This window comes from Leopardus geoffroyi, chromosome D1, assembly GCF_018350155.1.
Source record: "Leopardus geoffroyi isolate Oge1 chromosome D1, O.geoffroyi_Oge1_pat1.0, whole genome shotgun sequence".
NCBI classification, from domain to species: Eukaryota; Metazoa; Chordata; class Mammalia; order Carnivora; family Felidae; genus Leopardus; species Leopardus geoffroyi.
This window is the reverse complement of record NC_059329.1, coordinates 102,564,260-102,586,422: the sequence shown is the minus strand read 5'-3', so window position 1 is coordinate 102,586,422 and position 22,163 is coordinate 102,564,260. Positions and strand designations below refer to the sequence as shown.

The 22,163-nt window shown below is 53.7% G+C and overlaps 2 protein-coding genes across 2 annotated transcripts in view; one reads left to right on the top strand and one right to left on the bottom strand.

Moving 5' to 3' along the window:
* Positions 1-10,174: 10,174 nt before the first annotated feature.
* LOC123601700 (proteoglycan 3-like) lies at positions 10,175-14,400 on the top strand. The gene is made up of 6 exons (XM_045485255.1): positions 10,175-10,252; positions 10,575-10,715; positions 11,134-11,447; positions 12,128-12,259; positions 13,315-13,426; positions 14,223-14,400. Exons 2-6 carry the CDS (start codon positions 10,655-10,657, stop codon positions 14,279-14,281), a joined length of 678 nt encoding a protein of 225 aa, XP_045341211.1. The 5' UTR covers positions 10,175-10,252; positions 10,575-10,654; the 3' UTR covers positions 14,282-14,400.
* A 3,626-nt stretch (positions 14,401-18,026) lies between these two features.
* P2RX3 (purinergic receptor P2X 3) overlaps positions 18,027-22,163 on the bottom strand; it is a 28,864-nt gene continuing 24,727 nt past the window's right edge. The window contains exons 9-12 of the mRNA XM_045485253.1: positions 21,104-21,197; positions 20,722-20,787; positions 20,034-20,111; positions 18,027-19,599 (exon numbers count right to left, since the gene is read on the bottom strand). Coding sequence (XP_045341209.1) covers positions 19,486-19,599; positions 20,034-20,111; positions 20,722-20,787; positions 21,104-21,197 — 352 coding nt within the window. The 3' untranslated portion in view covers positions 18,027-19,485. The remainder of the gene's footprint in view (positions 19,600-20,033; positions 20,112-20,721; positions 20,788-21,103; positions 21,198-22,163) is intronic.

The window sequence follows — 22,163 nt, the reverse complement described above, 5'->3', positions numbered from 1 at the left end:
CAGAGCTTGAGACCAGAAGGGACTTCCCCAGCCTGCTATGGTCTGAGGGGTGGGGTGGGGGGACCTCTGGCTCCTCTCTTTCTCTGTCCATATTTCCTGATTGCTGACCCGGGATTCTTCTCCAGGAGGTCCCCACGACCATTCTTTTCGGATACTCCCCTGTGCCAATCCCCTACGATAAACTTCGTCCTGGGAAGGAATGGGCCTCGGAGCTCTGTAACATCTTATTAGTCTTCTGTGCTGTGTGACAAATTGACACAAATTTAGCAACATTTGTAGCTTGTGATGCAGGGAGGGAATGTGCTGGTCTGAAGGCCCTAAGTGGGCCCTATGTGGGTACAGGTCAACCTAAAGTATGTCATTGGCACCAGATGTAGACATCAGTCTCTTGAGAGTTTGATTAATGTGGGTCAGTCCCCAAGACCTTGATCACTTCTAGGCCTATTAACACGAGAAGCTGTCATTTATTGAGCAGTAACTAAATGCCAGTTCCTGTGCTAAATGCTGCATCAGTCAGGGCTCTTAGCGCCAGGCAGATGAACCTCTCCCTGGCGGATCTGAGTAGGAAAACGAATTTATTAAAAGGAAATGAGGTAGCTCGTAAAATTGCAGGAAGGACTAGAGAACCAGGGAGCCAAAACCAGGCCACAGAAGGGGCGTGTGTGTGTGTGTGGGGGCGCCCAGTTGCTGCTGCTGCTGTGATTCAGACCCTGTGGCCAGCAGTGTGGGGCCTGGGCCGTGGATCCCTTCTCTAGCGCTGTGGACACTTCTGCCCCAGGAACTGGATGTCACCATTGCACTGCCAGGGAGAGGACTTCGTGGCCCCCACTTCTTGGTCCCTAGCTCCAGATTCAAAGTCTTGCCTGGATGCTCCCATTTGAGAGAGCCTAGTCACATGCCTTAGCTGCAAGAGAGGCTGAGAATCTATTTGGCACTTTCTTGTCAAGAATGAGAGGCCTGCCCTCTCCCAAGGTCCACGGGAAGTGGAATTCTGAAAACCCGAAGGCAGCCAGGGGGCTGGGCAGCTCACACACGTCATCTCATTTGTTCCTTTTGATCACCCAGGGAGGTCTGTATAATTATCCCCACTTTTTAAACAATGATAATGAAGTACAGAGAGGTTAAGGAACGTGGTCCAGGGTCACACAGCTGTGAGGTGGTAGCCCTCGATTCGAACTTGGACCGTGTGACTCCCGAACCCACATTCTCAGCCCCTGCTCGAGCCCCCCCACTGGACGTTGACAAAATGGAATTTCTAGGGTCTTTAAGCTGTGGATTTCAGACCCTGGATTGTGTGGCCTAAAGGAGAGCCTTCCCTTGGGGGTTGGGGTCCCTGAGCAGCAACAGACCTTCAAGAAATGGCTGTATCCTGTCACTGTCTGGCTGTGACAGTTTCATGGAACATGCAAAGTGGCCCTGCAGGGGGGCTGGGGGTGGAGACGAGCTGCATTCTGCTTCTTGTGTAGGCTGGTTTGGAGTCATTTCTTTGATTCCTGCGTTCTGTCTCCTTAAGTCAGTGGATGCCAGGGAAGGCTGTCTCCATTCCTCGACTCAAGATGGGATGTACTCTTCCTTGTTTTCTCCACCCCTTTCCAATGTGTGTGCTGTTTTATTTTAAAGTTTATTTACTTATTTTGAGAGTGGGGGTGGTAGGGGGGAGAGAGAGGAAGACAGAGACTCCCAAGCGGGCTCCGTGCTGTCAGTGCAGAGTCCGATGTGGGGCTCGAACTCACCAACCGTGAGATCATGACCTGAGCCGAAATCAAGAGTCAGACGCTCAACCAACTGACCCACCCAGGCGCCCCTCCGATGTGTATACTCTTAACTTTAGTTTTGCAAGAAAAGACACTGTCTGTCCTGTGCTTATGCCAAGGTCACGTCACCACCACACGTTTGCTCATGCCTGGAACGCCCTGTTCCTTTTCCTTCTGTTCACCACCTATCCATCCACAGGACAGTCAGCTCCTTGTTTTCATGGAGAGTTTCATTTTACACACGGTAAAGCGATACACAACTTTGTAAAAGTGTTCTTGCTTATAGGTGCTTTTATTTCCAAAGGATAGTCTCCAAAGAGCGAAATTGATCAAACGCTATGTGCACCTTTAACTTAATAGATATTGACAGATTTGTTTCCAAAATATCTGTGGCAGTTTACATTCCCACTAGAGAAGCAGAGAGCTGTGTATTTTGGAAAGACTCCCTGGGAGATTCTAAAGTGCAGCCCGGGAGAGGAACCAGTGGTTCAGGGCAGTCCCAGAATGGCCCCTAGGTTCCTGAAAGAGGTGTCAGGAGACAATCTGGAAGCAACGACTGGGCTCCCCAGGGAAGTGAGGACACTTTTTTTTTTAATGTTTACTTTTGAGAGAGAGAGAGAGAGAGAGAGCAAGCAGGGGAGGGACAGAGAAAGGAGGACAGAGGATCGGAAGCAGGCTCTGTGCTGACAGCAGAGAGCCCGACGTGGAGCTCAAACTCACCAACTGAAGTCAGATACTCTACCCACTGAGCCACCTATGCACTCTGAGAAAATGGTTTTTATCAGCCCTCCCATGACCCTCAGGTTGGGGCAAATCCTCCTTTCTCTGGGGCACTTCCTCCAAGACCCCACTGTAAAGCGTTGTTGCAGGATGGAGCGAAGGAGAACCTGAGCTTTGTGAATTCCTCAGGACCCAGGAAGACTTCTGGGCAGGTAAGCGCTTTCCCTGTCATGGTGGAGTGGATTTCAGGTAAATGTTCAGTCTCTGGGGTGGTGTCTGACCCAGACTGGGCGGTTCTGAGGGCTGGCTGGGACCGTGGGTGTCTTTCAGGGGTCAGCAGGGGCGAGACTTCTCATTCCTGCCTTTCATGCTCCTGAGGCATGTGAAGGCTCTCCTTGGCCGGGGGAGGCAGAGCCCGGAGGACCTGGGTGTGTGTGTGGTTTCCAGAGCTTTGAGGAGAGACCCCACTACCTAAGTGCTGTGCATTCCTGGGAAGGCCAGCAATCATTGATTCTCAGTTCTCTCTTGTTCCACAGACTCTGAGGGGCCCATTAAGTATAAACCAATACTGGTAATGTTCCCTTCTTGCAGCCCCACAGGAGAGCCAGCCTCGGCTGCCTGTCATGGTTTTCACTTCTATTTAGAAAGGGCCCCAGCTTCTTGGAGCCTCAGGGACTTACTGTCATGCCTTCTCTTTCTCCACCCCACTCCCAAGGGGTGTGTGTGTGTGTGTGTGTGTGTGAGAGAGAGAGAGAGAGCACGAGCAAGGGAGGGGCAGAGAGAGAAGGAGAGAGAGGACCCCAAGCAGGCTCCGTGCTGTCAGCACAGAGCCCAGCGTGGGGCTGTAACTCACCAACCGTGAGACCATGACCTGAGCTGAAATCAAGAGTCAGACGCTTAACCGACTGAGCCACCCAGGTGCCCCTGCATTATCTCCTTTAAACATCAGAGCATCCCCACAAGGTGCATAGTATTGCGTACCCATATCACAAACAAGAAAATAAAGCTGGTAGGTGATGGCACCAGTACCCAAACCCACAACTGCCTGAATCTAAGTCCTCGCTCTTAACACCACGACCTCTTATGGGAGGTTGGGTTCTCCTTGTGTTGATTTGGTTCCAGGTACCTCTCTTTCCAGGACTGAACCCTCTCGGATGCCTGGGGCGTGGTGGGCGCTGTCCATGGTGCTGGGAAGGAGCAGGCGTAGATGTGAAGAAGGGGGCCCTTGGCCTTTCTCCCTGCCAGGCAGGGACTGTAACGTCTAACTCTGAGAGCTTTATGGAGGTGAGACTCTGCCTAGGCTTGGGGAGATACCAGAAAATGAGGCCATGGAAGCCCCTATGGGGCAGCTGACACTGCTGGAGGAGGAGGAGGGGTGCTCTGGAGGTGAAGATGCCCCTGAGGAGGAGGGTGCTGTAGAGTTGGCCTCTGCCCTGAATGAGGTGGACAAGGGCTTTCAGTGCCCTAAGGAAGAGGACACAGTGAAACTGGAGGGCATTCCTGGATGCAAGACCTGCCCCCGCTTCCGGCCGGTAAGGAAGGCCAAGAAATTGAACCAAGCTCGGGTGAGTGGCCTGGCGCTGAGACTGAGACCTGGAGTGGGGGATGGGGATAGATGTCTGCAGTCTCTGCATCGTTAATTATTTTCCTCACTGAAGACCCTGGGGGTGTCAGCAGGGGCTGGGGCCTGCTGAGGTGCCAGGGTGAGAGGTGAGGGTCATGTGGAAACAGGAACTGCCGTTTGATCTCCAACCTTCAGATGGCTGTGGAGGTGAGCATGGGGGTGAGGAAGATGAATTTTGGAGATTTAGAGACCCAAGACTAAGGTGACATGAATTCCTTGCGGGGGGGGGGGCACTCCACTCTTCCTCTTTTATCCTGTCCTGCAGTCAGTTTGCCAGAGGTGCTGCCAAGACAACCTCGCCTCTGTCCTCAGCTTCAGCTTCAATGACGAGATCCAGTGTTCAGTCAGCGGGCTCAACCAGCACCAGGTCTGGATCGGAGGCAAGGTTGTAGACAGGGTAAGCGGGGTCCCAGCTCTAAGTGGGGTGCACTCCTGACCCCGGCCAGTGCCTCACAATGCTGCAGATCTGTCTGTGCTTCCCCTCCAATCCTCGAAAGAACTGGGGACAGATAGACGACTTGGGTGGGACACCGAGGAGGCTGCCTAGGTCCTGGGAAGAGCCAAGAATTCAGAGCAAGGAGGTTTGGGGCCACGGTCTGCATGTAGGATGTGGGCGAGACTGTGAGCCTGGTTCCTCCTCTCTGCGATGCGCTTGCAACTCCTGCTTACCTCTCGCTGGGGCCAGAGGATGAGCGTATCACTGCGATGCATAGAATGTGCTGATGGTGATCACTGTGGATCAGCATTTCAGTTGACCAGGACAGTGTCCGTCATGGTCCAGCGATCAAGGGCAAATGCCTTGTGGGACAGTTTGAGCTCTGCCTATCTGCTTTCTCTTTGCCACCCCCCCCCCCCCCGCCCACATCTCCTCCTGCCTCCTCTAGGATTGCTGCAAATGCTTTCACAGGGTTGACGGGCAGTTGCTGGAACTTTACATGCCGGGCTGTGGGCCTGCGGTGGCGGATGTGTGTTCATGTGTACCTGAGGTGCCCGGGGAGTGGGGATGACAGACGGAAGGGCCTAGGGGTGTAGGAGGGCCTCCCGAAGGAGATGCTGGGCAGGGCCTTCTGGGCCTTGAGATTCCGTGGCCATGGAGACGTGGAGCGGAGGGGAGCAAAGGCCTGTCTGGGGCTGAGTCAGGGGGCACTAGAGGCTGAAGGCCTCTTTCTATTCTGCCTTCACAGGAGGCCACTGGTGTTGATCTCATTGCTGCGGGTGCCTCTCCTTCATCTGTTCCTACTGAGCTGGACCCAGCCAGGAGTCCAGACCACCGCCCCCATAGGGCCTCCCCTCCCTGCCTGCTGCCCCTGCTTCCAGATCCCAACAATAAAATTGCTTTCCTGAAACTGACTTTTCCCCTCTGATCATTGATCCTCTCTGCTTAGCCCCGCCTAAGGAACTTTCTGCCCTACAATGACGGCCCCTCCCCACTCCACTGTCTCTCATAAAAGAAGCCAGAAGTGATCACTTTCAGGGAGGCTGGAGTATGGGCTGGGGACTGTGGACTCTCCCTGGAGACAGAAGAATGGGTCCAGTAGCTCTTTTCGCACAACACCCAATTCCTAGCCCCAGCAGAGCAGATGCTGTCAGAACCCCCCTGTGTCTTCAACCATTCCAGGTGGACTCTCCACGTCCTGTGCCTGCATCCGCATGCCCAAGAGTGTGGTTGCCTTAATGTGCCAGGAAATTAACATGTCCCTGGGAACAGTCTGTAACTCATAGGAGTGGGAGTATGAGTGTCCTAGTCCCTGGCCCTTCAAGTGGACTAATTCTAAGGCATGTCTCCCAGGGTTTTCCAATGGGATTAACTTCCCGTTATCCACTGAGGCAGCTGGCTTTGTAGCACACGTGTTATTGACTGCCTTCGCTTGTCCATCTGAATTCTCTTTTCCCTACAAATGTCCTTGCACCTCCCAAATAAGCTACGTGCACTCAAAACCTGTCTCAGGGCCTGTTTCTGGGGAAACTCAATATAGGACAACATGCTATATGTCCAACTCTATATAAGGCCTGGGAATACAAGACCTAGCCTCCTCCCATTCTGGAACGTATGGTTGTTTACACCAGAAGCACAATCTCTACTAATTGTTGCTGCCTATTACACACCCACAATGTACCCCTTACTGTGGCAAGCACCTTACAAAGATGACCTTGTGTGAGCAGTAATTATTACCCCATTTTATAAAACCAGGCTCAGAGAAGTTATGGCCCTGTTCATAGACTTGCCCAAGGCAGACATCTAAATGTGGCCAATGTTGCGATTCGGCTGTCTGCTCCACAGCATGTTCTTTCTACCCTTAGGATCCTGTGGCCGCTTCCAGGACATGGTCATGTAGGGATGGGGCACAGTGGAGAGGCAGGACACAGTCCCTTACTCTTGGGTTCATCTTGGGGCCATAGGACTCCAGCCCAGCTGGACAGGAGGGAATCTCAATCAGAGGTGGGGAAGGAATCCTCGCTCCTCCAGGGAAGTGAACAGAAAGTAAGGAGTCAATGCCCTGAAGCCCCTTTCTTCCTGGACTCCTCAAACACATACAATTACAGATGGCTCCAGAGTCTTAGAGGTGAATCAAGAGCTTTACTTTTTTGAGTGTGGCCCAGATTGGGGAAGCCACTTGCTCAAGTTCGCACAGTTAGTTAAGATGGAAATCAAGCCGAGGTCCATTGTAGCTGCCGTTCTAGGACAGTCTGCTGAATTCAAAGATAGTGGAACTCTGGAACGCTATTCCGGGTTCAGCCTTGGGGTGGGTGCTGGGGAGGATGCCACTGAAGAAGAACTTTCACTCTTTGCCCTCCCAGACTGTATTCTGCCGTGGGAAGACACGGCTTCCCTTTATTCCAATATGAATAATAAAGAGTAACACTATTTCCCATTTACTAAGCATTTACTAGGTACCAGGTTTAATGCTAAGTGGTAAGTGGACTTTGTCTTATTCTTTGTAAGTCTGTTGGAACCGTGTGTTGTGGCAGAAGTGGGCCCTCCAGCCTATGGAGATCCTCTGTGTGGGATTAATGTCAAGAGGAAGCCACGAAGGAGGCATTTGGGTACCGGGTAACATTCTGTTCTTGATCTGGGCATGGTTCTGAGGGTGCATTCACTGTAAAATTCCCCTGAGCTGCCCACCATACAGTATACTTTATAGGATGCATGCTATATGTCCACAAGAAACATTTTTTAAAAAGCAAAATTAATGAAATAAGAGGGCTTACATCCCCAAATATGGGTTTGTGTGTCATTTCTCATCTCCAACAGGATGTTGACTAAGTTCTGTAAAGCCAACTTGCTTACAACAGAATCCCTGGAGTTCCTTACACCATGCAAAGCACAGGGCAGGGGCTTAATCAACACTCAGTGCTTATTTGTTGATTAGGGTCACATTTCTAGTCCTGGTTTCCTGACAAGGGCCACCTCCCAACCCCACGTGCCAGGCATTGTTCTGGGAGCTTTATTAGAGGTGGTCTTATTAGATGTAGCGTCCTGTCATGAGCCTCCACTCATGAGGATGAGAAGACCAAGCCACAGAGAAGCTGTTATTAACTCATGATTCCAAGACACGTCACACTACACTGTCCCTCAAGATAGAGAGACCCACCCTCTGCGCAGTGTGGGGCTGGGCTGAATCTTGAGACAGAGTTTGAAATCCCTATGAATATAAATGCAAACAGCAAGCCAGAGCATTGGAGTCTCATGGATGATGAACATGTTGGCCACACTGTCCGGGGCTAACACAGTTGGGCATATCAAAGAAAGCGAGGATGTGGGAGTCAAACAAATGAGGGTCACTTCTTAATAGTTGTGTGAATTTGGGCGAGTAATTTAACCTCTCTGAGCTGGTGCAGTAGATACGTAGACTAGAGAAGGCAATACCTAATTTGCAGGATGATTGTAAAATTAATTAAGTAGGACCATAGATATAAAATCCTTAATGAAACATAGTCTTTGGTCCGTGGTGGACCTTCAAAAATATTATTTCCAGTTTTAAATCAGACAAGCTTCACTGTGGTCAGTGAGGAAGGAGGTCATTGAAGTCAATGGAATGTCTTTGCCCAGGGTTTGTGTGCAAAGAAAATAGGGTCAACAGGGAGAGGGGTAAGTCATAGAGAAGGGAGGTCAGTGAGAGGAGGCAGAAGGAAGGCAGCTTTGGGGTGGCTAAGAGGCTGGAAGACCTGGGTTTAGGCCTGTCTCTGACTTGCTGTGTCTTAAGCTCTCTGAGATGCCATTTCCTCATCTATGAAATGGATGTTCAAATTAAATGACACACATAAAGCTTATCATGGTGCTGGCTCATGGAACTAGCCGACTTTAGTGGTCATCCCAAACACAAATGAAATGATATCCCTGGCCTGGGCCCCGGATGAGTAAGAAAAATGGAGAGAGGGTCTAGCCCTCCTACTAGGGAGGCCTCAAGCTCAAAATCTGGAGACCAGGTTTTTGGGGGCCTGGAATTGGTCCATCCCCCAGCCTCCAAGACAGGAAGAGAAGCTGAGAGTCAAGTCCGTTGAGCCGGGGAGATAATGGCCAAGACCGTTACTCTGCAATTGGGTGCAGAAATGAGCTTTCAGATACTTCTCCATTTGTAGGTACCCTGAGGGAGTGGAGGAGGAGAAGGACCCAGGCCTCTTCACCTTCTGGGTTACCTGTCCCTAGTGCTTTGAGTACTGGAAGGCTGGAATGGAATCCAAGAAACAAATAAGCATGGCCCAGCTAGGATGTCACAGAGTTGAGACACCCACCCTGACAAGTCTTCTAGCTCTTGGCAGTGATATCCAGCTAAGTCAGGGCTCAGCACTTGTTGGCCTTTCCCTGTGTTGCACTGAATTTGGCTGGAGCTTGATTGATTAGAAATTTGACATTTTGTTCTTCATGGATTTTTTGGCATTTATTTTGATGTTCACAAAAGATTATATTAAAATATTGTTTCTCTTGGCCACTGAATTCTTTAGTGCCCTCTAAATTCCACATCTGAGGCAAGTGCCTTGTTCACTTCCCCTAGTTGAGACCCTAGTGGTGATAGAGAGCTGGTGGGAGATGGGGAGTGGGGGTGGGGAGGAGGGTGGCCCAGGGCGTCTGAATGACTCTGCATGAAACTTTCCATTCCAACTGCTGCCCCCTTGCTGGAAGATGAGCCTTGAGATTGGACAACATGGCATGGTCTAGATCAATGAACCTCAACTGGGGCAAGTTAGTTCCCCAGAGGACATCTGGGAATATGGGGAGACATTTTTGATCATCATGACTGGGGAAGGCGCTACTGACATCTAGTAGGTAGAAGCCAGGGATGCTGTTAAACTTATTGTGATGCACAGGACAGCCCCCCACAACAAAGATTTGGCTCTGTATAATGATAGAGCAAAGGCTGAGAACCTTGATCTAGATCCACAGCATAAAAGAATGAGCATAAATTTTTCACACATTAAAGATGGAAAGAGAGAGAGGAAGAGGGGGGAGAAAGAAAGAAAGAGAAGGAGAGACACAGAAAGCGACAAAGACAGAGACACAGAGATGGAGAGACAGAGAGACAGAGAAGGGTTTTGAGCCAAAAAGACTCGCAAATCCCAGTTCTCCTGTTACGTGTGCAACCTTGACAAGTTGCTTTCTGTCTCTGAATCTCATTTTTCACATCTGTGAAGTAAGGATAACCATACATAAGGTGAAGGTGAGGATTCATGGATGTGATGCCTTTAAAGTACCTGGTCCAGATAAGTGATCAGGAGGGCGGAGGCTCCCTTGGCCTACCACCTCTTCCCCACATGCTTTCCCAGATTCCTGGGATTCCCTACCTCATGAGCTGGGATATTCACCAGAGGAAGGCTGCTCTTGGGATTAAGGGGTATTGTTCAGACTGGGGCACTTTAGGGGTGGTAATAATGCCTGGACAGTAGTCAGCTGGGGTCTTTTGGAACACACTGGGGCATCTGGGTGCCCACATATGGAGCAGGCCTTGGGAGATAGGTCTCTGGAGTCCCAGCAGGCATCAGGGCTCAAGGGTGAGAGGACTGAGCAAGACTTAGTCTTATCAGCTCCACTGCTCCCCACCCCAGCCTGAAGCAATCATCCTGGCCTCTTCCCACTTCCCCAGATGCCCAGTATAAGAGCTGCCTCTGGGTCCCAGCAGCTAGGAGCACTGAGAGTGGAAGCCTCAGACTCCTGGAGGTGAGTACTTGACCCAATATGGCATGCACCTCGGAAGCCTGTCCTCAGGCCACCATCCTCTCCCCTCATTCCCCAGCATGAATGACAGTGGCCCTGACTCTGAGCAGGCTTATTCCTGCAGGGGCAAGGGTCTGAGCTAAGGGCCGTTCCAAGGAAGCGGTGATGGCACTTTCAGAAAAAGGGACTTTTGTACTTGAGCTGACACCCCATGTCCTTTTCCTAATTCTCCAGCTCAGGGTCTGTTCCCCAGGGGTTGGGGGAAGGGAAGGAATGCTCTAGTTTGTCCCTTAATCAGCCAGTTAAGAATTTTGTCTCTTCTAAGTGCCAAGAGCTGTGCAGACACACAGGACACCCACAAGGAAGGAGGTTGGAGTTGTGTCCCCATCCCAAACCTGAGTGGATATGAAAGGCCCACTGCTCCTGCCCCTTCTCCTGCTGGGGACAGTTGCTGCTTTCCATCTGGGTAAGCATCTCCTTCTTGTCTTACCAATCTTTCTCTTTTCTCCTATTTCCTGTATTTTTTTTTTTTTTTTTTTTTTTTTGCCTCATGGGGCCAGGGCCACAGTCACCCCTCTCCAGTTGACCCAGCCCATCTCTGATTAGCCATCTCCTCAACTTAAAATCCACCCACCTGTGAAGATGAAGGGCTTTTCACAGGTGCCTCCACCCACCCCCACAATACGCATCTCGGTGCCAGCCAGAAGTTAGCATCTCATCCATTTGTGCCTATGACCCAAATGTTCTCTCCTCACCCAACACCAAGGAGATCCAGGATTAGCTCCAGATGGCTCTAGGAAGGTTCAAGTAGGGCCTTTGGCATTGTCCATGGTCCTGGAAGAAAGGAGACCCAGAACTGACAGCAGGTTACCTCTCCTTCCCAGAGAATTCTGCCCGCAGTCCGGACAGCCATGAGATACAAGTGGATCTGAGTCAGAATCTGGAAGGTTCAGGGGAGCAGGGAGGAGACCTGGCTCTGACTGATGAGATGATTCAGTCAGAGGGAGAGGAGGCCAAGGCTTCCAGCTGTCAGGTCACATCTGAGGACGGGGAGGCCATGGATTCGAACCTAGCTGCCCTAGACAAGGACTTTCAGTGCCCCAAGGAAGAAGACGTAATTCGAGTTCCGAGCAGTCCTGGGTGCAAAACCTGCAACTTCCTGATGGTGCGGCAGGCCCAGGAATTTCAATGTGCTCAGGTAAGTGGCAGGGAAGCTACTGTGGAGGACTGGGGTGGGGATGGGGGGAGAAGAGACTCGATTCAACCTTCTGTTCCCTTTTAGATTAGTGGTTCTCAAAACCTAGTGTGCGTCAGAATCCCCTAGAGGTCTTGTTAAAGCACACTTCTGGGTGAGCAAGTCTAGGGCGGGGCTTGAGAGTTTGCATTTAAAACAAATTCCCAGGTAATGATGGTATTGTTTGTCTGGGGGGCGGCACTTTGAGAACCACCGATCTGGAAGGAAGGCTTTGGTTTCAGAGACGCCTGCGTTCGAGCCTGGCTCTGACTATCATGGGCCGTGTTACTGGGCGAGCCACTCCACCTTTCAGAGCTTCAGAACCTTCATTTGTAAAATGGAGATAAACAGTACCAACCCATTGGGGTTGTGGTGGGGATTAAATGAGATAATACGTGGGGAGTATTGGGAATAGTCTCGAGGTCACTAAAACTCTCCACAAACGGTAGCTATGACTATTCCGAATATTTGTAGTCGTTGCAAAAAGTTCCTGACCACACAAAAGGGAGCCAAACATGGGATTGAGAGGGGCAGACAGGTCTCTGATTTCTGACCTGAAAAGGGATGAGAGGCTCTGTCCTGGAGACCCAGAGACTTGAGAAAAGCCAGCGAATTCTCTACCCTCCATTTTCTTCTTTCTGCAGAGTATCTGCAGGAGGTGCTACCGAGGCAACCTCATCTCCATACACAGCTACAACTTAGATTATCGCATCCTCTGCTCAGCCAGAGGACTCAACGAAAATGAGGTCTGGATTGGAGCCATCAACCGGGGCTGGGTAAGTGGGGCACCAACTTCGGGGGACAGGAACTTCTTTCTGATTGCCTCAAAGGAGCCTCTGCTGGCGTCTAGCCTCACCTCAGCAGCTGAGATGACCTTGAGGCAGCAGGCAGTGAAGTGAGAACCGATGATGGTGGGCATCTGGTCTCAGCTCCTTGCTCAGTGACTGTGTGCTTGTAGCCTGAAACGTGCCCCCAGTGGACATATATACACCAAAGAACTTGGCAGTTGTTGTAAATCGGGGTTCCTCCCTCCCTCTGTGTTCTCACCTTCCCCCAGAGCTGGCTGTTGAACATTTACCAGCGCATCACTGGAGTCAGGAGACAGGCTCCATGCTCGGCTTAGTCACTTACTAGCTGAATGACTTCCTCGGGGCCTCAGTTTCTTTATCTCTAGAATGGGGTCCTTCTTCTCTCAAGGCGGGTATGGGGTCATGGATAAATGAGTACCATGATGCTCGCTGCTCAGGTGTGGTCCGTGGACCAGCAGGGGCAGCAAACCAGGTAGCTTGTTAAAAATGCCCAATCAGGGGCGCCTGGATGGCGCAGTCGGTTAAGCGTCTGACTTCAGCCAGGTCACCATCTCACGGTCCGTGAGTTCGAGCCCCGCGTCAGGCTCTGGGCTGATGGCTCGGATCCTGGAGCCTGTTTCTGATTCTGTGTCTCCCTCTCTCTCTGCCCCTCCCCCGTTCATGCTCTGTCTCTCTCTGTCCCAAAAAATAAATAAAAAACGTTGAAAAAAAAATTAAAAAAAAAAAAAAATGCCCAATCTTGGGCCCTACCCCAGACCTCCTGGATCAGAATTGGCATCTTAACAAGATTCCCGGGAGATTCGTATGCACAGTAAGGCTTGACAAGCCTGCTCTGTGCGACAGTTGGGAGTCCTGGTCGTTCTTGCGTTGTCATGGCCTGCAAACCCTCAAGGATGGGTCTTTAGGGTATCTGGCTCCCCGCTGGGTGGGCAGTGAGAGGAGAAAGGAATACTCAGCATTTTCTGGAGCCCCTGGGTCTGTCTCTCTGGACATCTGTACTCTTACCCAGTCTATCACTTTAGTTCATGAGCCAGAGCTTTCAATGGACCGATGGGAGCTGCTGGAATTTTGGATACTGGGCCACAGGGCAGCCTTTCCAAGGGCAAGGCAACTGTGTGACCCTGTGCACCACAGGTGAGGGGGACTGGGGCCACGGGAAGGGGAAGGGGAAGGGGAAAGGGTGGGGGTGGAGAGGTAGACTCTTACATACTGTCCCTTTGAGTTACCCCAACACACCTCCCCAAACTCACACCTTCCCCCGGTTGGGGGGACATGTCCTCTGTGAGAAGGGCCGGAATGTAGGGATTCCTCAGAGCAAACCCAGGTGATGGGGAGCCCTGTCTGGGAGCTAGCTGGAGGCTTTCCACCCTCACTGACAGAGCTAGGCTCAGGGCCCCGGGACTGCTTTCCTTGCTCTGATAGGCGGAGTGACTAATGTGACAGATGAGAGTAGCAGATGTGAAAGTAAGATATGGACGAGGGACCAAAGAGAGATGTGGGAACGAGGGCTGGCTGACAGATAATTCGCCAGCTCGGAACAGCACGGATGCCAGATGTGAGGGAGCTGGCACCACGGCTGAGACCGCATGTGCTGGAGTAAGACGGTAGCCATCCGCCTCCAGCTCTGAGACCCAGGCAGGTTATGACCCCCACTAAGCCTCAGCTTCCCGATCTGTGAAATGGGGGTGAGGGTAGCACCCACCTGCTGGCGTCACCGTGAAGATGAAACGGAACAAAGCCGTTAGCAGCACTCTCCCCGCCCCCTCCCCCCCTCCCCCCGCCCCGGGGGAGAAGAATCACGTTAGCTGGTGTGGGAACCACAGCGGCCAGATCATAACCCCGGGGGGAACCTGGATCCGGACCGTATGTGGTGCCTGAGGAGGGGAGGACGGCCACGAGCGGCTGACGTCACTGTGCTCTCCGTTGCTAGGTGGTCACTGGCGGCGCACTTCATGCCAAAGGCGGCTGCCCTTTGTCTGCTCCTACTGAGCCCGTGGCTGCGGAGCCCCTGCCTCGGATCCCCCGCCCTTCGCACCCCCCAGCCGGCCCCCGCGCCCCAGCTCTGTCCCCCAGCCTCTTCTGGCCATAAACCCAGACTTCCCACAGCATCTCCTGACTCCGTCTCTTTATTGCCCACGCTGGAGGGCCCCGGGTGGGCGCGGGGTGGCCAGGAGGAAGGGCGGCCGGGCGCCGGTGGGGGTGGGTGGCGGTGGCCGGTGGCCGAGCCCTGACTGGGCGGTGGGCTTTGCACCACCCTTCTCCCTGGGCCCGGATTCCCCCCCCCCCCCACCCCCCCCGCTCCCCCAGGCGCTGGGGGTTGGCCTCATTGGTGGGGTGGGAGAGGGGCCCTCCTGCTTTGTTTGGATCCGGGATAGGGAGCAGGGTGGGGTGGGAGGGGGGTGGCTTTACAAGGTGGAGGCGATGTCGCCCATTGAAGAATTGAGGTGTATGTGGGGTGTGGTGAGAGTCCACCGGGGTAACCACCTGAGAGGGAGGAAGTCTCACCTAGGCCCCCTGCTCCTCTAGACCCGGGTCTTCCTGGCCTCAGATACTGGCCCCTACTTTGTATTCTCCCAGCCACCAGGGTGTGAGTTCACAGTCCCCAACTTCTGAGATGTGTTCTCCTCTCTATTCCCAGGTGTGTCCCCTCCCCCACTGCAATTCCCTCTCCCTCCTCCCCATTCCCAGCTTACCTCTGGAGAGGGAACACATTCTTAGGAGGGAGCTGCTTCCACCAGGAGGGCCTTGGGGGCAAAAGTTAGAGCGTCTGGTGGCCATGCGGCTCCCATCCTGATTGCACAGCCCGGGGGCCCAGCTTCTTTCCCTCACCTCACTTCCTCAGCCCCTGGGGACACCTAGCCAGAACATGTTGCATCTCCAGGCATGATGCTGGGCTCCGGGAAGGATCTGGGCTTGAGAAGCAGGAAGCTCGACCTGGGACTGGGAATTAAGAGGGCAGAGAGCCCAGGGTTGTTGGAGAGGTGTGGTGGAGAGAGACAGAGAGAGAGAGAGAGAGAGAGAGAGAGAGAGAGGGAGAGGAGAGAATGGAGACAGAGAGAGAGATTGAGGCAGATAGAGGATCCACTTATATGCTTCTTGGGGTATAGCTCTACATGGGGAGCAGGGAGAATGTACAAGTATTTTTGTAAGTGCCCAGCTACACGTGTGTATACGTATCTTGGTGTGTACATGAGTCAGTCTTTGTATATCTGTCTTTATCTGTGTATACGTGAATCTGTATTTGTAAATATATGCATAAATCTGTATGAGTCGGTATATATTTGTGTGTGGAGTGTGGGTATATTTTCAATGTCTCTGTATATTTATGGATATGCCTGGATGTCTGTGTATCTCTGTATAGCTTTGCACCCTTACATGCCCGATTCTGTGCGTGCATGTGTCTGTGGGTACTTGTACGTCTTCGACCCATATGTCTGTGAGTGTGTATGTATGTGCACGTCTGCCATACCCGTGTACAAGTCTACGTTTGTGTGTGTCCGTGTGTATCTGTTTAGGCACGTGATGGGATGCAGAGCTTCAGGAACCAAAAGCACAGTATTCTCAGATGTGCTTTGGTTCTGAAGGTGCTGGAGTTAATGGCATAGGACAGGAATGGAGAACCACAGGAGAAGTGGAAAAGCAGAAGGTGGGTCCCCTGAATGTCAGCAGGTCCCTGGCAACCGGATAATGAGCCTGGGCATTGTGATGAACGTCACCGATGCTGGACCCAGGGACTACCTGTAGGTACCCGTCTGCCTTAGATGGACATCAGGTAGGAAGCTCCTAATCACAGCATTGTTGGTCTTCCCAAGGGCAGAGAACGGGGCTGCCTGGGGGCCAGATTCCCACCCAAATCCTTGCCTTGCATACTTCAACAAGCTAAATCTTGATGCTCGGCTTCTAAAAGAACCGTGGAATCTGGCTGTGGGTGGTGGGAAGGATGGTCAGCAAGGGAAGCTTTGCATAGGGAGCTCTGGGTCCTCTATTTTGGCTGAATGGCAAGCTCCCTCTTATCAGCCTCCACTTCTCTCCTTGATGGGGAACGAGCTGTAGCCAATGCCAATTGCCCAACATGTTGCCAGGCAATACGAGAGATAGAGGGAGGGAGGGGAATGGAGAGGAGCTCACATCCTTGCAGACTGAAGCTTGCTTGAGGCACGATAAGGTAGATAAGCTACCCCTCAAAAGTCCAACACTGTCAGTTAGTGGGCCTTAACTTCAACAATTATATATTCATATCTTTGGATGTTTAAGGCCTTTCCGTCTTGAAAAGCCCTTGATTGAAAAAGCAAATACTCTCGGGAGAAGAAACTCCCGAGAGTGTTATCTATTAATCCGTCTGGGAGGTTGATGGGTAGCTTGCGGAAAACAAGGTTTTGTGAGAAGGAACACAGAAGGGAAGGAGGTGTGTAACTGTCAGCGGCCATGGGCTGGGAGGGTTGTGGAGAAGAGAGGCCATTAAAAGTGGGGATAATGAGGCAGAGGGTGGTGTCTTCACTGTTTCCTCTTCCTGAGGACCCAGGAAGGCTGTTCCCCAGTATTCCTTGCGGTGAAGTTGGGGTCTTAGTCATGCTAGTGAGCCTGGCCAAGGCAGTGTGGTTGGAAGTGACATAAGCCTCTTCCGGGCCTGGCCTTTCAATGGTCCACGAGCCTCCAGGTCCCCCATCCCTGCCACTCTTGACCTGGGCGCCCATGTGTCTGGGCACACCCACCAGGTGGAGGGAGGGGGCTGTCTGACCCACTCGGTTCTATTAAATCATGAGGTTTTGAGGTTTTCTGGTTCCTGCGGCCTAGACGCCTAGTTTAGCCTGACACATAGAAGGCGCCAACAGATTTCCTGGGTTTTCTCAGCTGTGGCACGGAAGTCAACCTTGCAGACCCTGGAGTCCTAACTCTCGGGCTTCGAGGCCTGGCTCTGCCAGTCTAGTCCCTCCTCCTTACTAGCCTCAGCCCCCCTTCTGTACGATGAGGGTTGCAGTAGAGGACACATGTCGCGCCCTGGGCCCATTGGGCAGTTAGCTTCTACGCGGAGTCATTCAAGACGCAAGGGACCCGCTAGAAGGGAGCGTGGGCTCCAGTTCAAACTTCCACGGATCCCAGATTTCTTTCTCCATCCGACAGCCACGGTGACCCCTCCAGGGTGGATGGATCTCGCCACGATGTGGCAGAGCCCAGCCGGCAGCGTTATCACTACAGACAGCAGCCTTCGGCCTGGCGCACCGAAGCCGTGACTTAGCGCAGCGTGGCTCGCCCGGCCGGCTCACCCTCGCGAGTTCACACGCTTGCGGGCGGGCCCAGGGGCGGCTGCCGCACCGAGGAAAGGGAGGACAAGGTTGCTTCAGGCTGCTCTGCAGGGAGCCCCCCTGTGAGCCCTGCTGGGGATGCCTGTGAGTCTCCCCGCTCCAGAACCGCTGCCTCCACCGCCGTCTCTGCTGGTCAGATCTCTGGACGTGGCCCGACGCCGGAGGGCACCCCTGGGGAGGTCTTACCCCACCAGCTTGAGGATGAGGTGTGTGTGGGGGGTGATGGGCCTGATGCCTTCTGCCCTGGTGGGGGAGGGGGTGAATCACTGGATTCAGGCCTTTGCGAGTGCCTGCTGCTCCCACACTGGTCCCTCCCGAGTGACCCCCAAAGCTGCCCCCTCCCCGTCTCCCTGCGCCTTCTGTAGAGGGGCGAACCCTCCATCCCTAGGCAAGCTCACTGCAGCTGAGACCACAGAGTCATGTCTCCGCTCCAGTTTTTCCAGACGTGGTTTTACTGGGAGGTAATGAAACTGATTACTTTGGGGCCTCCCTCTGGCAGGAGCCCCTTCTGTTACTTAATTTAGTATTATTTTAAAAAGATACCCCAAGTTGTATATCCTTCAGGCTTCCTTAAGACCTAAATCTGCTCCGGAACTCTGCCCTGGGGAGATGCCCAGGCGTCTCACGGGAGGCGAGCCCAGAGTGGGGGAGGGGGTGTCAGGCTGATGGAGGTGTGGGGGGACCAGATGCTTCTCCAGTGACCTCTCTGGCTCCTTGCTCTTGTTTCCTTCCCTCAGCGCCCGGACAGCTGGGTTCTCCCTTGGTCACTGACTGTGTGACACAAGTCATTTCCCCTCTCTGGCCTCAGTTGGCTCATCTGTACACGGGAGAGTGGGATGAGAGGGTTTCTAGCAGTAGAAGACTGACCACTGATTAGGGCCATGTGGGGGGTAGCCTGGCTGGCCAGCAGCTCACGGGGCACTGGGCCTCACTGGAGCCTGTTCACTGGTGTTGCAAAGAAGCACCACCCAGCTAGAAAAGGGCCCCGGGGTCTGGGAATCACACCCCAGCCTAAGGGAGTGGGGGGCTAGTTCCACTCCTGGAGTGAGGGGGCCCGATGTGCGTGAGTATGTGGGGGTCCCAGAGAGAGAAGAGAATGGTCCTCTCCTGGTTGGGGACGGAACAATGGAAAACTTCGTTGACAGTCATGCTTCCTCTTTCCCTCTGAATTGGGGATCCACTCAAGGCAGAGAAAGAGACCCCCCACATCCCTGTCTAACTGATCTCCCCTAAAATGGGTCCCGAGTTCCTGTTGAAAGCATGCGGCTTACTCTTTATTAAGCTGAACCTGACCCTGGTAGCTGTGGGGAAGGCTGAAGCAGCTTGGGAGGGGGGCGGGGAGGGGACAGATGCCCCCGGGGAGTTCACGCTTCCCTTGTGGGGTTGTGGGTGATGGGGTTAGATGTGGGTTTAAATCCCAGCTCTCATGCTTCCTGGCTGTGTGGCCTTGGGCAAATGACTCAGTCTTTCTGAGCCTCAGTTTATCTTCGAAACAGGGAAACTAATATCTACCTCATAGGATTATTCTACGGGTTAAATGAGATAATGTGCGTGACACTGGCTGGCACTTAGCAGTGCCTCGTGGCCACTCGTTATCACTGTTCTCTCTACTCTTGGGAAGGGGGGCAGCTCAGGTGCTACTGCCCTAGGGGTCCAGGGAAGCAGACCGGGGCGAGGCAAGGGGTGAAGGGGAGAGTGAGATCTTAGCAGGGGGGGCTACCTGTCTGCCAGAGCGCTTCGAGGCCCAGACACCTGGGTCCAGTGTGGCTTCCTGGGGTGAACAGTAGAAACGAAGGCCCCCCCTCTCTGCCTCCCCCCCTTGCCTAGGTGGGTGCCCTAGTGGGAGGCCTGGAGCCCAAGGGTGAGCAGATGGAGCCCCGGGAAGGGGCCCTAGTGGCCGATGGAGTAGGCCCCCGAATCTGTGGACCGCTTCTCCTCGGTGGTCTGGTCGCTGGGGTACACTGTGTTGGCCGAGGCGGTGACCTTCAGCGTCGTCTCGTCCACCTGCAGATAGAAAGGCAGGCGTTATCGTGCTCTAACTATGGGGAAGGTCCTCCTGTGGGGACCCCACTTGGCAGACACAGCAGGTGGGGCTCATGGCCTCCGTATCCAGGAGCTCGAGCAAGTCTGCGTGATCCCAACAGTCTTTCCGTGCACCCCAAGGGCAGACAGGAACCTGAGCTAACCAGAAACGGAGAGGGGCAATGAGTAGATGGGGGTGTCGGCAGTGATGACCCACAGAGCCCCCAAGGGTCTCCACAGAGCCCATTCTTGGCCAAATCCCTCTTTTCTGGACCCCCAACTTGCACCGAGGCCCAATGAGCTCCCCTGAAGAAGTCCCCAAAAGGGGGAGCGATTGAGAGTCCCTGGGGCCTAGTGCCACTCCCTGCCCTGTCCCTCCACCTCTCATGCGCCTGCCCCCACCCTCTCCAGCTCACCTCCTCAAACTTCTTGGCTTTGTACTGGTCGGCCCCCTTGAGGAAGTTCAGCAGGATGATGTCACAGAGGACGGTCCCCTGGAGGAAGAGGCAGGGCGGATTCAGTGGGGCTGCCCTGCGAGGGGAGGAGCGGGCTGGCAGGAAGCAGCAGTGGGCACGATTGCCCTCAGGCAGACAGCAGGCCAGGGGCCGGGAGGAGTCCTCCAAAGACACCTGACTGATGTTTCCACTTGGAAAAATGTCCAGGGGCTTGGCAGAATGTCTTCATCACCCGAATCTCCAGCTCCTGGCAGTGACCCCAGACCAAAATGCAGGGAGAGGACTTGATGGGAGAAGGGGAGGGTGAGGGGGTAGGAGTCCCGGGGAGCAGGGCTCTGTTCCTTAGGTCTGTGGACCCCTGGAGTCTCCTCCCTCACCTTCACGGTGGGGAACAGGAGCTCTGAACCAAGTCTGTCCCTCCCGCAAACGGGGAGGTAATGAGCTCTCCGTGACTGGACATGTTCACTCAGGACTGAACCAGTCTGGGGGTGGGGGACAGTCCCCTTGCCAGACTGAAGCATCTGGCAAGAGGTCAGGCTTTACATTTAGGCAGAAGCAGGGCTTACCTGGGCCACCCCCCCCCCACCACCCCCAGCTGGAGCCCCACCTTGACTGGCCTCCTGTCTGAGCCTGGAGGGGCTAAACTCACCACTCCCACAGAGGTGAAGGCTGCCACAGAGCTGATGATGGTGGGGATGATGTTGAACTTGCCAGCCTGCATGCACAAAGATCCAGGCGAGTGGGCAGAGGGTCAGGTACGAGGTCCTGAGGCCTGAGACCGAATGTGGACTCGCAGCCAGAGAGAGCCCATGGGTGGAGGGTTCTTGGAGGACCAGCAGGCCCCAGCCCTTCACGCCCCAGCCCAGGCAAAGAGACTACAGATGTGACTAGCTGAGGCTCTCAGAGCTGGTCAGTGGCAGGACCTTGCCCCCCCCCGCCCCCCCCCCCCACCAGAGGAGGCTCTTCGGGGCCCAAGACCGGTCTGGGTTTCCTCCCCTGTGCCCCGCCGTCACCCCAGCCCGAGGACTCACATTCCCGTACACCAGCACGTCAAAGCGGATGCCAAAAGCCTTCAGGAGTGTGCGGTATTCGCTGCCATTCTCCAGCTTGTAGTACTTGGCGAACCTGGAGGCCAGAGGCGGCAGGTGGGTCGCACTGGGGACTCCTACCTGAACCTTCAGAGTCCCCCGGAGCCTACAATCCGTGCTTACTGAGCGACTCTTGTCGATGGTTTTGCTGGTCGCCTGCCACCCTCCTCCCTGTGTGGTTAGCTGGCCCTCTGCACAGACGTCATCTTCGGGGCTTGTTACAAAGGCAGATTCCCAGCCCTCCCCCAAACCTGTGGAATCAGCATCTCTGTGGGTGGGGCCTGGGACTCTGCCTTTTTAAATAATATCCAGAGATGATTCTGATGTGTATGAAAGTCTGAGCTGTGCTGGACTCCACGCATCTTCAGCTTATTTGTTTGGGTATCTCAGGGCCCAGCTCGCAGCAGATGCTCCCCTCCCATAGGCTTGTCAGCCTCCTTGGGCTCAAAGCCTGGCTCTGCCACTTATCGGCTGTGCAACCTGGGGCCAGTTCCTTAACCCCTCTGAGACTCAAGTTCCTCCATTATTATTGGTCATAATATAGAAGTCCTGCTTCCCAGGGGTGCTGTGAGAATTGAACGGAACCCCACACCCAGGGGTCTAGAACAGTGCCTGGAACACAGTATGCAGGCAGGAGATGTTTGCCGATGTTGGCTCGCATTTATAGAGAGGCTTTAAAAAGCCCTTTCAGACACCTTGTCTCCTTCTACCCTTGTCACAGACCTGCTGGGTAGGGACGTGACTGCTCTGTTTTTCAAGCGAGGCTCTGAGGGGGTGAAGTAGCCCAAGTTCAGGACTATATCCTCTACACCTTCTCTGCCCAGGCTGCTGGGTGCCAGGAACCTTGCTGGGGACAGGTAAGAACGATCACCTTCAAAACGGAGGCCCCGAGCACCTCACTGTGAAGATGCCCCGGGAGGTGAAGGGACTGCCTGTGGCTTCACAGTCAGTAAGCAGGTGAACTGCATTTGTTTAAAGCTGGCCGATCCTCCCCCCGCCCCCT

Bases quoted from the DNA above. Each gene is read 5' to 3' on its own strand.
- LOC123601700 (XM_045485255.1), top strand. From the start codon at position 10,655: ATGAAAGGCCCACTGCTCCTGCCCCTTCTCCTGCTGGGGACAGTTGCT. The intron at 10,716-11,133 runs GTAAGCATCTCC...TCTCCTTCCCAG, and splicing joins AGTTGCTGCTTTCCATCTGG to AGAATTCTGCCCGCAGTCCG. The intron at 13,427-14,222 runs GTGAGGGGGACT...CTCCGTTGCTAG, and splicing joins TGTGACCCTGTGCACCACAG to GTGGTCACTGGCGGCGCACT.